This window comes from Camelus ferus, chromosome 9 (genome assembly GCF_009834535.1).
Source record: "Camelus ferus isolate YT-003-E chromosome 9, BCGSAC_Cfer_1.0, whole genome shotgun sequence".
In the NCBI taxonomy this organism is placed as follows: domain Eukaryota; kingdom Metazoa; phylum Chordata; class Mammalia; order Artiodactyla; family Camelidae; genus Camelus; species Camelus ferus.
The window spans coordinates 39,764,463-39,782,111 of NC_045704.1; the positions used below are offsets into that span (position 1 = coordinate 39,764,463).

The 17,649-nt window shown below is 41.1% G+C and overlaps 1 protein-coding gene across 3 annotated transcripts in view; it reads right to left on the reverse strand.

The window, feature by feature from the left end:
* Positions 1 to 17,649, reverse strand: part of CDH8 (cadherin 8) — a 313,666-nt gene that overhangs the window by 287,885 nt on the left and 8,132 nt on the right. For all 3 annotated transcript variants that reach the window (XM_032486452.1, XM_032486453.1, XM_032486454.1), the window contains exon 2: positions 10,114 to 10,564. In XM_032486452.1, coding sequence (XP_032342343.1) covers positions 10,114 to 10,365 — 252 coding nt within the window. In that variant the 5' untranslated portion in view covers positions 10,366 to 10,564. The remainder of the gene's footprint in view (positions 1 to 10,113; positions 10,565 to 17,649) is intronic.

Below are 17,649 nucleotides of genomic sequence, written 5' to 3' on the forward strand. Positions count from 1 at the left end.
GGGTTTTTATTTTAATGCTTTAATATGCACAGGAATTGCCTGGGGGTATTGTGAAAATGCAGATTCTGATTCAGCAAGAATGAAATTCTGCATTTCTAACTAGCTCTCAGGTAATGCTGCTGCCGGTGGTCTGCAGAATCCCGCTTTGATTAATAAGAATGAAGTGTATTTTACTTCTCTTTTTAGATATAACATCTAAAAAGTTTTGAAATGTGAGGTGGGGTAGCTGGTGCTGATAAGAAAATATGCACACATTCTAGTGAAATATTCAGATCTTTGAATATTGACAACGTTGTTTTTACTATACATCAAAATATTTAAAGACTTCGTTAGGAACAGGACTATACACATAACTAAATTATGCCAAGGGGCGAGAGTGTGTGTGTGTGTTTAGGGGGGTGAATTTAACTATAACAGAAATAATATGTACAGATGAAAAATGCTGAAATACTGAAGGAAGTGCTACGTAGAAAATATGTCTGGCCAGGCCAAACGACATCCTGTAAATGCTGCAACACCTTCATCTTTCTTAAACAACGTAATACCTTAAACAACTTCTGCAGGCTATTCTTACTTATTGCATGGTTACAAGCAACATGCAGGCTGACTGCATTACTTGAAGACTCCAGATAGTTGTTTCCCATTTCAAGGCCAAATATAAAATCTTCCTTTCTGGATAATCTGTCATCTATTCCATGGCAGTGAAAGTCATTTAACGCACATTTAGCAGTACAGCAAGGCTATGGCTGTTCTTCCTCTCTTCATAGTTTCATAGAAATGATTAAATAATGCTGGCACTTTAATTTACTAACTGATGAGATGGGTCGTCCAAAGCTTTAACACAGGTGTGGTTTAAAAAAAAAAAAAAAAAGATTCTATTTACCAAATGAGTTTCACATTGAATGATTCCCAAGAATTTGCTAGGAATACCTGGTCCTGGTTTTTTTTAAAAATTGAATATAACATTGTCATTTATTTTTCTCTCACTTTATTATGTTTTATAATGTAATAAAAGCATAGCCTAGAAAATTGAATGCGGAAAATTATAACATAGGAAAAAAAATAATCCAATCACATGTATTAGAAAAAAATTTGAATATACTGGTATTTTTTCCCTTTTCTGATTTGTAGTAGAGTTATTAGCATGAATTAATGCCAGGAATTAACTATTTTGTTTTCAATGCAGGTTACATGATTATCATTTATTTATTAGATAGAATCATATATTTGGGGCTTTTATAATGTATGTTGTTTTCAATTGGGGAAATCTTTATATCAAAATCCATATAGTGGTTATATATATAATTAGGATTCTCCTTATATTAATTTTTAAAATCAAGAGTTTTGACTCTGTGGGGAGGGGCGGGTTGGGGGGGGAGTAAAAGCAGAATGTGAAATTGCTGAATAAGGATGACCAGAGTCATCCTTTTGTTAACGTTTTATTACACGTATTTTTTTATGTCCACAAACATATCTTAATAGGTATGTGCCAGGTACTCTGTTCATATCACACATGCATTTTTACATTATATTTTGTACACGTTTTATATCTTGCTTCTGGCATTTATTCAGTTGTGATCATGTTCCCATGTTCTAAATCTTGGTCACTTTTTGATGATTCATACTACTCTGTGAGTAGGGAAAGCCTCCCTCGTCGTGCAGGCTCTATGTTTGCCTAATCCTTCCCTCTGAGCTTTGGCTTCGTATTTGTGACAGGAATCAATTCTCTGTTTGTTTGTTTTATTCATAAAGTAGGGTTACATAATCTGGCTTTTCACCCACAAACACTTGACTACTATCATTTTGCTTCAAGTGGGAAAAGTACCTGCTTCGATGAGATGACCCTTACAGAGGACTGACAAAGTGCACAGGGTTTTTCCTGTAAGAAGTCTGTAGGAATTTTTCCAGGAATCTAAAGAGATAAATAGATTATCCACACTCTCACCTGGCCTCTTGGTAAGGAACGGAGATACAATTTGCCCGCGCCCAAGAGAGGCTGTATTACTTTTTCCTCCAGCTACCTTCATAGTAGAGGTGGAAAGAAACTGAGTGAGAATCTTGGGGCCACCAACAGAAAGAATTAGGAGATGACTCAGGATTTTACTCATGTACAAAGTAAGCTAATAGACTGTGTGCATGTGAGTGTGTGTGCATGTGTATGTATGTTGAGAGTTTCTGCTGACCTATATGGCTAATATTATTTCATTTCTTTATGTCAGCATCAAAAGATTTCTAACAGTTGGGACACTGGGCAAGAGGCAGGCAACCCTTGTTGTTCAGCCAGATTGAGACATGCGATGCTGACTTGCATTCCTGCCAAATTATTGGTGCATAGGCTCTGTCTGAGTAGGCAGAAGCCTCAGAAAATTGACAGTGAATTGTTCTCGCAAGGCCGAAGATACAATTTGGCTGTGGCTGCGTAGCCCAGCGCTCTTAACATGCAAACGGCCAGCAAAAATAATGGCATGTCAAGTGCAATTTTCTCACCAGCCGCTGACACCGTAAACTGTAATATAGAGTAATTATTTGGCATCCCGTGTCCTTCATACTAAGCACCACCCAAACCATTTCCAAGTTACAGGGAAGAGGGAAGGTTAGAAGGTCAAATTTAAAGAAAGAAAATGAGTCAGTGCCTTGGAGGGAGAGAATTATAAATAGATGTGGTATCACCATCGAGAGAGATATATCCAAATAAGGAACTGCTCAGAAACCCAGGTAGGAGGGGAAAAGGGAGGAAAGAGAGCAGAGGAGTTTATGTAAGAAAGAGGATTTAGTATAGATCTCTGACCACCTGGAAAGCAAACTGTTTTTTCCCAAAATAAAGCAGTATGAGGAACAGTGGACCACAGAACCACAGAACAAGAGCTAAAGGAACTCGGGCCAAAAACTGATAGATGTCGCACATTTTTTTTATATTGCTTTCTTTGCCTGTTCCACAGGGATTTGTATCTTAAATATAATTTCATAATCCACTATACAATTATAAGTGAGGAAACTGCACCCCGGAGAGGCCGTGTAACTTTCTCTTCCAGCTACTTTATAGCAGAGGCGAAAAGAAGGAATCAAATCTCCAAGAGATCCTTGCCCATCCTTCTACCTGATTCAAAAAATCCCAACCCTAGTTCTCTGTCTTCCAATTACCCTGACCCTCTCTCAGCTTCTTAAATAGCCATGTGCATAATGCTATGACCTCTTCTGGGAATGCTGCCTCTTTCCATCCCTATGCGCTAGTTCACGTGGAATAGCATCTCAGCTCACAAAGTGATTTCTTTAGAGAAGATACATCATCCCACCAAAGAGACTAGCTTCCTCTGTAGGTGTTTCCAAAGAACCATATTCCTTCACTTCAGAGTGCTTATCTCGGTGTTAACATGACAGGTGTTCTGGTTAGTATTTTTGTAACATCTGTCTCCCCCTATTAGCCCATTACGACAGAGGGCATGGATCTGTGTTTGCTCAGAGCTGAGGATCCATTGGTAACCACATTTAGCAGGTAGTAGGTGCTCAATAAATATTTATGGAGTGACTTAACTAATCACCCTCCTGACTCCCAGCCAAGGGCTCTCATGATGGCATCAAGCAGTCCACCCTAGAGAGTCCGTGCACATTTCATCCCAAGGACAAGATTTCTGTCTCAGTTACAGATTCATGTATGAAGACCGCCATGGGTTTTCCTTTTCTTTCTAAGACCAGAACAAATAAACATATAGAGTGAAAGTCCCATGTACCATCTTATTCTCTTCCCGAATTGGCAGAGAAAGTCAACACTGGAGGTCCCGGATAATGTGGAATGCTAAGTACTTACGTGTTTATGAACAGATTTGGAACCACTTTGTTCCACAGACAACTAGAGACAGGAGAGGAGTCTGGTTGGTTGGTATGTGTTTTTCAGAAAGACTTTTTTGGTCCAGTTTGTAACAGAAGCACAAACAAAAGTTTGCAGATGTATTGGAAGATAATGGGATCCCCACCCAGGATTGCTTCATGCCACCGGAAAGGGGGACAGCCTCCACAGACAGGACTCCGTAGCCTTCATCAACTAACAACCCAATCCAAAAATGGGCAGAAGACCTAAACAAGCAATTCTCCAACAAAGACATGTGGCCAACAGGCACACGAAAAAATGCTCAATATCACTAATTATCAGAGAAATGCAAATCAAAACCACAAAGAGGTATCACCTCACACCAGTCAGAATGGCCATCATTAAAAAGTCCACAAACAATAAATGCTGGAGAGGGTGTGGAGAAAGGGAACCCTCCTACACGGTGGGAATGCAGTCTGGTGCAGCCATTATGGAAAACTGAGTGGAAACTAAAAACAGACTTACCATATGATCCAGCAATCCCACTCCTGGGTATGCACCCAGAGGGAACTCAAATTCGAAAAGATACATGCACCCCAATGTTCATAGCAGCACTATATACAATAGCCAAGACACAAAAACAACCTAAATGTCCATTGACAGATTACTGGATAAAGAAGTTGTGGTATATTTATACAATGGAATACTACTCAGCCATATAAAATAATAAATAATACCATTTGCAACAACATGGATGGACCCGGAGATAGTCTTTCTAAGTGAAGCAAGCCAGATAAAGAGAAAGAAAAATAACATGTGATATCACTCATATATGGAATCTCTAAAAAAAAAAAGAGAGAAAGAAAAAAGACACTAATGAACTACAAAACAGAAACAGACTCACAGACATAGTAAACAAACTAAGAGTTACCAGGGGAAAGGGGATGGGAAGGGATAAATTGGGGGTTTGAGAATTGCAAATATTAACTACTTTATATAAAACAGATAAAAAAATTCTTCTATATAGCACAGGGAACTATATTTTGTAGTTTGTAGGAACCTATAATGAAAAAGAATATGAAAATAAGTATATGTATCTATATGTATTACTGAAACAGTATGCTGCACACCAGAAATCGACACATTGTAACTGACTAGTCTTCAATTAAAAAACAGAAATTAAAAAAAAAGGAAGGAAGAAATAGAGCCAGGATGTGGGAGTGGGAATGCTTGAACTACAATATGAGAAGAGTAATCTCCATCAAAAAACTAAAAACTCTTTGAAAGACGGACAGTGACTTATCCATCCTTGTATCTCAAGGACTGGGCGCAGTGCTTGGCACAGAGTCGGTCCTGAATAAATAAACTGAATTCAGAGGAGAAAGGATTACAAAGCTCCGTATCACCTAATAACTTGCACTTGAGTTTGGTTCTCTCTTTGGTTAAGTACTTACATTGTGAGCTACAGCCAGCCCTCCTCCAGCTGGTTCCACTTCCCGCGGGAGGTTCCGCGTTTGTTTGTTTGTTTGTTTGTTTGTTTGCTGTTTTACTTGCAGGGTCAGTCACTGAGCGCTTATTCCGAGCCCTCGGAGCCCAGCTGCGGCGGGGGCGGCGCGGGCGCGCGTGCTGGGGGCGCGGAGGCGGCGCGGGCTAACCGCCCCTGTTCCCAGGCCGAGGGCGCAGGGCCCGTGGCCAAATGCGAGCTGCTGCCCGTCCGGCGGCGGCGGCGTCGGTGGAGGCAGCATCCGCGACCCGAGGGGCCGGAAGACCCCCCAGGGGCAGCGCTCACACCTCCTAGAGGAACGGGGAGGTGGGAGCCAAGGGGTGCGGCCCACGCCTACCTCGGTGGGAGACGCTCCGGAGGCGAGTGCAGGGAGCAAAATCTGGCAGAAGCAAAGGCACAGGGGAGGTTCCGCTCCGCCCCGCCCCGCCCCGCCCACCACAGGTGGGCCTAAGATGCTGTGTCGTTTTATATAAGGTACTTGAGCATCCTGGATTTTTGTGATTTCAGTATCTACAGAATTGGGGGGGAAGGGGGTATTGGAGGGAGGAGACGGGAGTGGGAATGAGTTCCTGGAGCCAGTCTCTGGGACTTTATTTATTTAAGCATTTACAGTTGAACGAAGGTCTATTACTTCTTCTCTTTAACTTTTTAAGAAACCACTTTTTAATACGTTAGCCCACTAAGCTTATGGATGCGCTACCAGAAATTTTTCTGCTACAAAACTTAAGGCAAACATGGAGTCAAGGATATCTGTACATATAAAAAATAAAAATAAAAATAAATTAAATTGTCACTATTGTAACCACACACAAAAAAAGACTTTTAAAATCAATGTATATAAACTGTTTAAACTACCCAGCTGGTCTCTAAAACACCAACAGAAAGGGAGAACATGACAGCCATGTATTGTCCCCTTGACTGAAAAATGCTATTTGTATTAAAGCTGATTGGGTTTATTTTATTTTATAAATTCCTGCATTATTTAGGTGAAATAGTCATTCATTTATTCATGCAAAATATTTACTAGCTCTTCCTCTGTGCAGGCAGCGTTCTAGGTCCTGAGGAATCATGCGGTGAAGAACAGAGGAGACAAAATCCTTTTCTTTGTAGAACTTACATTCTAGTAGGAGACAAATCATAAACAAGATACAGCACGGAGTACGTGAGATAGAGATCATGAGGAAGGAGGGAAATAAAGTATACTCAAAGGCTATGAAGTCTCAGAGGGGGGCAGTTATATTTTAGACAGAATGAGGCAGAGAAGGCTAAGAACAGAAATTTCAACTTTGTTTGAATTCAATGGGAAATACACAGGCTTATGCTGCTTCTGATCGAGGGGCACCTCAGTCATCCCACCCTATCCCCAAAGGCATAAGCCTTTCTTTCCAGCAGGGCCACCTGACATCCCATCCCATCCCACCCCACGCCACCAGGCTAAGTGACAGGTACCCTGCAAGACACACCGAAATGTCAAACATCACCTCCATCCTAAGCAACCTGGGCTGATTGAAAGGACCTTTTTTAGGCTCCCAGATTTCCGCACCCTTCTATGTAACTGTCAATTTGTCCATCACGCCAACTGCACGTGCACGCGCACATACACAGAGTTAAGGATACAATCATGGCTACGATTGCCATGTGCAGGCACTATGGATACATTATTTTATTTATTCTTATTTACTCATATTTATCTTTCTTGGATAACCCTTGAAGAGCTTTAGTAACTTTCCCAGGGTTAACATTCAGAAAGTGGCAAATCCAGAATTCAAACCACTGCAGAGGCCATCTTTCGAGGCTTAGTTCTTTCTCTGCATCCAGCTGCCTACCAAAAATAGTAAAAACAGACAATGGAGGATGTAAGAGTATATGTGAAGCTCTGAAGAGCCCATCACTCAAAAACTGGCTCTGCCCCAGAGCTTGAACTCAGTCTGCCGGGCCCGAGGCTCCCACCATGGTGACTCGCAGGAGGGCCTTTTAAAGAGCAGGTAAGCTCATAAGTAACTAATGCTTCTCAGCCAGTTCCTGGGGAGAAGCTCAGCGATGAAGTGGTTTAGTGTCAGATGTGGAAGAGCGTGCACAGAGATAAAACACTGTAAAGCACCGGTGGGCACCCCGATACAGGTCATCCCCACACTCGGTCTGACTCCTAATCTGAAGCAGTCACCTGAAATGCATTCGGAGCTTTGCTACAATCCAAGATCCTCAAAGGCTAAGCTGTAATAATTCAGGACCAATTTTCTTTAAAGGTAAATGTATATGATTGGAAATGTTTGCGGAAAAAGTCCTTCAGAAAATAAGCTTAACTGAGATTTAACGATCGTTTGGGAATTGGCCATGGCAGACAGAGGGGAAACAGCTAATTCATAAAAACAGTTGTAAAGAATCAGGAGCATGTTGGCCATTTCAGAATCCGAAGGTTCACTAGCAACACTTCTGTCATTCACAGAAGCATGAATTTCTCAAGTATTCCTAAGTTGCAGAAGGATGATAAATGCCTCGTGGTTTGCCTCTCTCTCTGTTGTTACATTTAAAGAATGGAGGTAAAATTAGTCATTAGATTCTGAGCCTAAAACAAACCCCAATTTAATTACTTTTTCTGTTTAGATAAAAATGGAAAGTTCTTCTGGGCATAGCAAGTTTGTTTATATTACACAAGACACCATCAGTGCGATATACCTCCTTAGAGTTAACTAACAGAAACAGGCAGAAAATATCCATCAATTATGTATGTATGCACGTATTGTATGGCCCAAATTTCATATGGTATAAAAACACCTTGCCTCAGGGCTGGCTAAAGAAGTTTTGAATATCCAGAAAGTAAGAATTTAAGGACTCTGCATTCTATATTCAATAATTCTTAAGTGCAAATTATAGTTTAAATACATGGTAGCTAGTCACTATGATGTAACAGGATACGGTGGGTAAAAATATGGCCTTGGGAATCCCTAACCTGATTCAGATTCAGGTCATTTTCTAGCTCTGTGATCTTTGTTTGCTTTATTAATCCATCTGAGTCTCAATTTCTGCATGTACCAAAAAAAAAAAGAAAGAAAGAAAGAAAGAAAGAAAAAGATAATGTGGTCAAGAAGCTCCTATTCAAACTCCAGAGGCCAGATGTGTTTTGGCACTGAGAAGTTCTCACATTTAGAAATGTATGAAGGTAGATAAACTATAGGAAGTGAAACCCTCAGCAGAGTGGTGGCAGCACCCTGTAATCCAACACATTAACATTTCTGCTGAGAAATAAGTGAACAGTCACAGTAATGGGATGCATTATGACTACAAATAGCCCCCAGTCAGTTCTGCTGCCTGAGTTTGTAGCAAGCATACCAAAAAATCTGTCAGAGATTTTTTTAAGTTTTTGACTTGGACGAATAAAGGAGTATAGACCTCTTTTATACATATGTTGTTTGTTTTTGTGTATATATGTATGAATATTCCTACACATATATATCACAAGAACAGGAAGGAGCTATTGTTAGAATCAAATAGAATTGTGCCCACAAAGAGCTTTTATAATAGTGCTCAATACATAACAATATTGGCCAGAACGTGAATTTCCTGAAGGCACGGATCATTGTTTTGTTCACTGACAGGCCCCCATGTGCCAGAAAAAGTGTTTGGCACATAGAAATAGCTCAATAAATATTCTTTGAATGATTCATGATATTGCCTCATCCAGATTTCCCTTGTCTAAGTAGAACTATACGAAATGAGAAAACATAACCCTTGGGGAGGCTCAATTTGCTTTGCAGGACAATGAGGTAGAAGCAGGAATGCAATCAGAAGTTCCTAATGAAACACGAAGTGTTAACTCAAGTCTTGAAGATCAATACTCAATTCTCCTTTAAAAAAAAAAAATCACTGCATTTGGGAAATGAATTATATTGACATGATTCACTTCTGAATTTGACTTATCAGGAAAATCAGTCATTGGTAGCCTCATAATTGGAATTCTCCCTACGATGATGGTGTGCATCAAAAGTAACAGAAGCTTATGAACGATTCTGAGGAATAAACATGTATGGTCTTCAATAACCCTCAGTGAGATTTTGAAAAGCAAGCAGCATGCATCTACCCAAGGAACATGTTGTCTCACCTGCCAACAACAGCAAAACAAATGTAAATCCAGTTTAACACATCTATGCATGTGCACACACACACACGCACACTTTACTAAACCAAAATTTTGATTCTATACATTTGATTCCACCTGACAATGAATGAACTAGTTTCCTACTGCAGAGTTCCCTGAATTAACAGTACAAAGCAGTGCTAAGCATCCACTCCAAGAATTTCCCTTTCTCCTTCCTAGGTTAATGATTGAAACAACAAACAAACAACAAAAACAAACAAACAAAAAGGACAAAAATCTACCTGCAACTGGAGATACATGGCCTCAAAATAAAATGAAACAAAATAACATCTTAGGAATCAAGGTGGTAGAAATTCAAACCAAGCAAGTGCTTTAAGTTACCAGAAAAGGTTTGGTGTGCAGATTTCTTGTATGAAATAAGAAAGAAAAAGCTTATTTTTGAGGAATTACACAAGAGTTATCCTATCTATGATGAGGAGGGAGAGGTGGGGAGAGGATGAGCCTTCCCAAGAAGCACAGTTTGTCTACACTTAAAACTGTTACCGTGGGATTATTCATATTCCGAAAGAAACTACAGGTAAACTAACTAACCATCTGGCCTAAAGTACGTACAGCTAAGTGTTAGGTGGCAACAGCGACAAGCCTCATGGTAAAGATCTAGAGACCAGCCACAGATCCTGAAACTGGGGTCTTAAAAACAACGCTTACCCGGCCAACAAGGATCGGTTCAGGTCCAGAAAACTCTTCCAGGACAAACATTTGATTCCAAACCCAGCCTCTTTTGGAGCGGTTCAAAATCCGCTGTTCTTCACTCAGCCTGCTTAGTTCCAAAGGGGATCCACTCATTAAAGCTGGAGACTGATTCATCGGAGCCATGTAAATGCAAGGGGGAAGACTAATCCATATTATTATTAATGGAGTCCAGAGATCCAAGAGCGTGTCCGCTAGCCGTCCTGGCATGGTCCCACCAGTTAAGCAAATCACCACGAAAATGAGACAATTATTTTTTTTGCCTCCGGTCTGCAGCCATCCAATTCATCATGCAGTGCCGAGCATTTACTTACAGCTCTGCCACGTGTTTATAGCACAGGAAACAGACATCATCTAAGCAGTTTTTCTAAGACCACGATCCATTGGCTTTCCTTCTCATTGAAATTTCCTGCAAAACACAAGGAGGAAGAAAGATAAAGGTTCACTGCAACAGGTTTCCAAACAAAAGTACTGCTTGTCAAAAGCATGTAAGTGAACAACAGTGGATTTTTCCCAAGCCCTGAGTTAAGAAAGTGGATCTGAGGAATTAGAACAAATAGGCTAATAGGTCCTTTTATGCTTTAAGCTTTATTTAGACTTTCATATTAATTTTTTTATTTATGTTTCTTATCAAAAACTGCTTCAACTAACTGAAATTATCTTTTCCCTCCTTGCTTCTTTCCTTCCTCTTTTTCTTCCTTCCTTCTTCCTTCCCTTCCTTCCTCCTCTCTCTCCATTCCTCCCACTGTCGCTTTTCTTAAGTCTTTTTGGTTGTAATGCAGGTTTGAGCGTATGACAGTGGAGCCCTCTTGTTCTCTTGTAGAGATTACAAACTCCTTCCTTCCTTCCTTCCTTCCTTCCTTCTCTCCCCACAATGCCTACTTTAAAGATAAGTTCTAATTCACTTTAGGCTGAACTATGTGAATAAACTAGCTTTCAATGGGTAAATTTTTTTAAAAAATTACAAATGAAAATGAGAAGGGAAATATCCCCCATTTTTTACAGTCTTAGCTGCCACAACCCATCAGAAAGGATCATCCAGTTCAGGGTGCAGAATGCAATTCTCTGCTGGGATGCTAATAATGAGTGAATAAAATTAGAATGCTCCTAGAGAGAAATTCTGTAATGTCCAGCATGTATGTTATAATCAGGACAGTGTCAAGGCTCCCATTCCAGATGTACAGTTGAACAGGAGATTTAAATTATGAAAAGCTCCTTTGGGAATGAAATATGGTAAAAATACAATTTTCAATTGAGGCGATTCAGAAAGGAATGGGCAAAAAGGAAAAAAAAATCCCCATTACCTGAGGTGTCAAATACATTTTTTGCTTACCTTCAGCGTGGCAAAACGTGTTTCTTCCCTCTCAAAAAAAATATTTTTAAAGAAATAATGTCCACTGCAGATCCCAGAGAAAAGCCTTGCTGAATTAGATTAAATGGGAAAATAATTCCTTAGGACACCATCGGGAACAGTTTGGCTCAGGGAATTCATAATGGGGTAGGGAACCTTTCCCCTGTGGGTCCCTGGTTCCATTCTGGCTCAGAATGGGAAAGCAGGAAAGCCATTAACATTGGCTGGGCTAGTGAGTGGCCTTAGTGAAGCCAGCTGAAAAGGGCAGACCCAGATTCTGCTGCAACGGCAGGCAGATCTGATCTAACAAGATGGTCAGTGGAGTCGCCCTGCTTGTCACTCTTTGCCTGGGCTCCACTCAATCACTGGGACTCTCTCTGTACCTCAGAAGAGGCCCCACCCTGGTGAGTGCACAGGGGAGACACTGCAAGCAGCAGCTGTTTTGGAAACTGAAGGGGAGAAAAGCTTTCAACAGGGAACCAACTCAGAGCAAACAGAGTCCAGAATGATGTCCTCAACTTTCGCTAGAATTGCAGCCCCATGCAGGGAAATCAGCCTTCCTTTAAAGCAGATTTCCAGTAAGGCCTTCTCTCATCCCAGCGTGAGAGCACACCTTTGCAAGCTTTACATTTGAAACGAAACAAATTTCAAAAGGTCTTGATAAGAAATCCCAAACTAATTAATATCTTGTTGAATTGCCAATCCAGTTAAAGAGCATTTACACTTAAAATACTGAAACAGCATTCCAGCACACTCATCACACACCATGCTCTCTCACAGACACACGGCAGGGACAGTGCTATGGGATGATTCTGTCATTCGGCAGACCGTCTGTTTTACAGGCAGAGAAGCCTGGGCTCGAATCCCAGCTCACCGCACTTGCTTTCTCTGTAATAATGGACGAAACACTGAAGTTCTCTGAGCTTCCATTTTTCTCTTTTGCAAAATGGCAATGATAATTCCTACTTTCCAGGCAGGAGGGTGATTCAGAAACTGGACTCATGTAAAGCAGCCACAACATGGGAAGTGCCCACTAAGCTGCGGTGCCTGGGGTTTTCCTGAGCCAGACTAGGGGGCGGGTACTGACAGGGTCCCTTGCCCTTCAGAGGCAAATGAATGAGCAAAGAGTTAAGCTGTGTGACCTCTGCAGTAGGGGCAGTCCAGGTAGGAGAGTCAGGTAAAGGCAGTAAACATCTTCCCCAAGGTGGAGTGTGGGAGGGTGACGGTCATGCTGCTGACAGAAGGGCTGGGCCATGTTACACGGAAGGCGATGCTCGTTCTAAACATGGAGCATCAGCCTCAATGCTTCTCAGGGATAAGAGGCTTCTTGCCTCCAAACATACCCTGCTCCGGGATGGGCCAGACCTGAATGCTCAAGAGCTCTGCCGACCGCTCTGCGATGGCCTGAGTGCTACAAAAGCAGAACCATGAGATGGTTATGAGAGCTTCCTCTAGTGCCAGCCAGCCTGGGGTTTGAATTCGAGTTAAAGTACTACCCTTACCAGTTGCATAGCTAGGGGGGGAGGGGGGTCAATTAACAAGAAAAATTACTATAATAATAAGTACTTAACTGGTTTATTTGGAGGCTAAAAATACATAGTCTTGGCATAGCAATTAAGAAAGATAAGACTGTACAGTTATTTTTAAACTGTGTCAAATATTCTGCAAGTATTCTCTGGCATCTGCTCTGCTGTTAATGATTCTGGGATAAGGAAGTTTAATCCTGAGTTACTTCTAAGATACTTTCTAAGATACTTCCTTGACGGAAGCCACCAAGAGGACGGAATGCCACCAAGCTATGCAGGACGGAATGTGACACAGTTGGTACCCTACCTGAACTTGCTAGAATCAGGTAAAAAGTAATAATGGACCTTGAAACAATTTTATACAGTGACATAGCTTCACTAGTTAGAATGAACAGATTAATAAAGGAATACATGCACAAAGCATCCATTAACACAGTATCTTACAGTTAGATAAAAGCTTACCATGCCTTGTACTGTTTTGTGTAAAACAGAGGTGCAGAATAATTAAATGACTTGCCTGAAGAACACCTTCAGTAAAGAGCAAACCATTGTTTGAATCTAGGTAATCTAATATCAAAATTCTTTCTTGTCACAATGCCCTCTCTCATTATATGAATATTTGATGAGCGTACACTGTGGGTCAGGCACGAAGGATAGAAAAGCAAACAGATCATCTTCAGGAAGCCAAGAGTCTAATGGGTGAGACTAAGAAATAGGTAGTTAACAGTGTTTAGTGGAATATAGTCTGAGAAGGGTTAGGGTAATGCAGGGTGATGGTATGTCCCTCATCTTCACCACCTTAAAGAAGGCTTCCCGGAGGAAGTGTCATCTAAATGTTGAGAAGGAATTGCCCAACTGGGGACCAGAAAGGTGGTGGGATGGTGGTTGTAAAAAGGTCATTTAAGTCAATCAAACCAGCTACTACCATCTAACCCAGGATCCGTGAATGAATGAGCACCTAGCATAGTTTTCAAATCACTTCCTGTTACATCACCCAGTCCATGGCCATGGTACTGTCTTCCTACCCATCAAATTCACCCTAATCATGGTCTCTACGGAGTACATGTCAAATAGGGAGTCCTCTTCTCTGCCAGTCCTTTGTGAAGAGAAGAGCATGTTTGATTTCTGCAAAGCTTTGAGGAATAAAAGTAAGTGTCATCCCATGGAGAGGGTGTGGGAGACAGGTAAGTGCTATTCCTGTCCATCTCCTCATTTTTCGGAGAAGGATGGAGTGATTGACCGATGCCCTGAATTAGGTGGCAGAGCTCTCGTACCCAGTAACCCCTCGTACAGAGCTTCTGGACCAGAAACACCCATGTACCCCCTCCTCAAATGTTGCTGAATCCTTGAATCATGTGTGCTATTGCTTTATATTTCATTGGAACAGGCTCAGTTTTAAAATATTTATTTAAAAATGGAAAGCCAATGTGATTAAACAAAAAAGATGAATAGTGAACACTTAGAAAGTATTTGGGTATTAAATCACAAAGAAGGACATCCAGGACATACACACGGTATCACCAAGAAAAAGCATATGCAATTATGTATAGACATACCTTGTATGTTCAGATACATATCTGCTCTTCAAAGTAACCCAGTATTATTACTTTATTGCCATCATTCTCATTTTAAAGGTAAGCAAACTGAAGCGCAATGAAATTGGTATTTTAAATCATATTTAATTTTCACTTAACTAAATACTGTCAGAGCCTGAGATCATCTCTCTCTTGGTTGAAAAGAAAGACCAGCACCAGTTAGAGGCAAGGGTGTGCCGTTAAATATTTAGCAAGTAGCTCTCCGGAAAAAGAATCTCTGATTTCTGACTTCCAAGATATAAATACTTCCACTGTGACCAGTTTCAAGCTCTCAGTGTGACCACTAACCAGTTTTGGCAGTTCAAGAAAATTTAAGACCCAGTTCTGGTTAAGCCCAGTAAGAGCCACCTCCAGGAAACCCCTAGGTGGGTAATTCTCAAACGTTAATATGCATAAAAATCACCTGGAAGTCTTTCTAAAATGTGGATTCTGATCCGGTAAATCTAGGGTGGAGCCTGCAACTTTGCATTTCTAATAATCTTGTTACCGGGAAAAGGGAAATAAGAGTTACCTCGGTTCTTAGTCACCCAAAAAAAAGATTTTTGACGAAAGAAAGCATGATATACTCAAGAATTTTATTAGTGAAGAAAAAAAAGTAAAAGACAGTACGCTCCTGAGAATTGGGAGCGGGCCAATCCAAGAGGAAAAATGGCACCGTTCCTTTGTTTTTCCTGGTTTTTATATCCTGGTTTAGTGATTGATTGATTGACAGATCGGATTCCCGGCGCTCTGGCGCGCCCATCCCCTTTTGGGTAGGTTCATCGGGTCAGGGTATACCAGGTCCCCCTCCCATGCGTAGCTGCAGCGCTTTGATTTTAACTGGCTTCTTTTACTGGCCCTCATGTAGAAAAAGTAAAAATTTCTGGAGTCCCTTTTCCTGTATGCAGACACACTGCCATTTTCTGGGTTGTTCTTTTCCCCTCCCTCTCCCCCTACCCAGTGCTCATTTCTATTTAAACTACTGAACACTCTCACTTGTGCTACAGATGTTACTGATTAGAGGAACTCAGTTTGAGAAGCCTGGGATTCAAGAGAATAAAACCACCTCCCAACTAAGACGGCCTCCCTCAAATGGCTTGAGAGATTCAAAGGTGTGGTGAGAAAGTCACTGTCTCCTCAGTGTCATTTAACATCATGCCCACGAACTACTTACTACCACAGAACACACGTATATCAGACTTAGGGGAACTTGGCACTGGAGTGTATGAACATACAGGATCTTCTATGATGTCATAATGTGCTTAAGCCACTCCATCCCTACTTGATGAGCGACACTGGGAAAATGGCCCCAGCAGGTGGTGTGTTCCCATGCACGCTATGGGGGGTGGGGGTAAGACTCGGTCTTCACTTCGGCGAAGTCTGTCACTTGGAGGGAAATGGGATTCTGCTGTGACAACTGGAAGGACACGACTTACACGCCGCACCTCGGCCACAGGCAGAGCCAATGCTGTCCTCGCTGATGGCCAGAGAATAGCTTTGTAGGGATTCCTGAGATACTACCGAATGTGACATCACTGCTATCAGAATTAGTAAACATTGCAATAGGAGCTGCATACACAAACTGCTTAACTCTATGCAAGGAAGAAGAAACTGAGCGAAGTTGTAAAGCTTGGGTAAAAAAATCAATTTAGTTTTAGATTTTCTAACCACAGAATGTATATCTGGCCAAGCAATTCACTTTATTATAATGCTGCTGCATTGATTTACACCCGGAGAGTGAGATGAAGAGATTTTACAGTCTCTCTGGAATTCTTACAAATAAGGAAGTCCTCAGAATTCCCCATAAGACGGTATCTTGTTTTAGGTAAGATACTGACACTCCACCTTTGCAGTCACACTTACATTTTAGAGACACTTTTAATTACAGCCCAGATCTTGACTCTGCTGACCCCAACTTTTTTTTTTAAGGTGAACTCGGCCAACGCTCAGACACGTTAAGTCATTATGCAAAAACATACTGCGCCATCGATTTGGTAAACAACGTAGATTGAAGTTCCCAACGATGAGCCACACTCTAAAGTCTAAAATAAAAACGGCCTTTTACCAACACTTTAGAATTCAATCCTGCAGATTATTGTGGTTGACAGGAAATTATGCTTTTATTATCCACTGGGCTTAGTGGCCGCAATATTTCATGGAAGCAAAAATGACACACAGGACCAGAGAGTTTCTATTAAAAATGTTTCTGACCTTGAATTTAGAGCCATTAGCAGGCTGCTTCAAAACAGGTAAATGCACATTGAATTCAAAGTGGTATTTCAGGAACACAGGGTATAAGGTTCAGCGTGCGGCCTGGTGCTATTCACGCCAAGCCCTGGGTGACTACAGAGGAACAATATCTGCTTGTGTCCAAATACAAATATTCAAGAGAATCACCTTTCCTAAAGCCTTCAGAACTCCCTGACCAAGCTCCCTTGGCAGACTGGAAGTCTAATTTTTTTTTATTTACACACATACACACACACACATACACACTCTTCTCTCCCCTCAACCATAACCCTTCTGGACATCTTTCTTGGGCATCAGGTCATAAACTTATCCAGCTGCCTCTCAAAAGCATACTGTTTTGCTTGTTTTGCCACCCAGAATAAAACTTGCCAAATCCTTTTTGCTGTTAATGTATGTGTCAATACAAAAACACTGCATTTAAAAAAACAAAAACAAACAAAAAAAATACTGCATTTTTCTACTGTAATCTTTAGTTTTCCTTAAGTTCTATGATTACTGGTTACCATGGCACAAGCAGAGACAGATACATGATTGTTAGGTAGATAGATAGATAGATAGATAGATAGATAGATGCCTTCTCATCCTTCCCCAAGATGGAGTCAGAACTTTGTCTTCACACAGAAGCTTTCCTGCTATAGATATTTCAGAATGGGGTGTCTAAGTCTGTGACAAACACAGGAAGGTCAAGGTCCCTTTTCTAGTGTTTACTGACTCAGAGCTTTATTTAATAAACTTTCTTAGAATTATAAGGTTAGTTGAGATACTGAAGGTGAATCGATTCTGTTCGATCTTC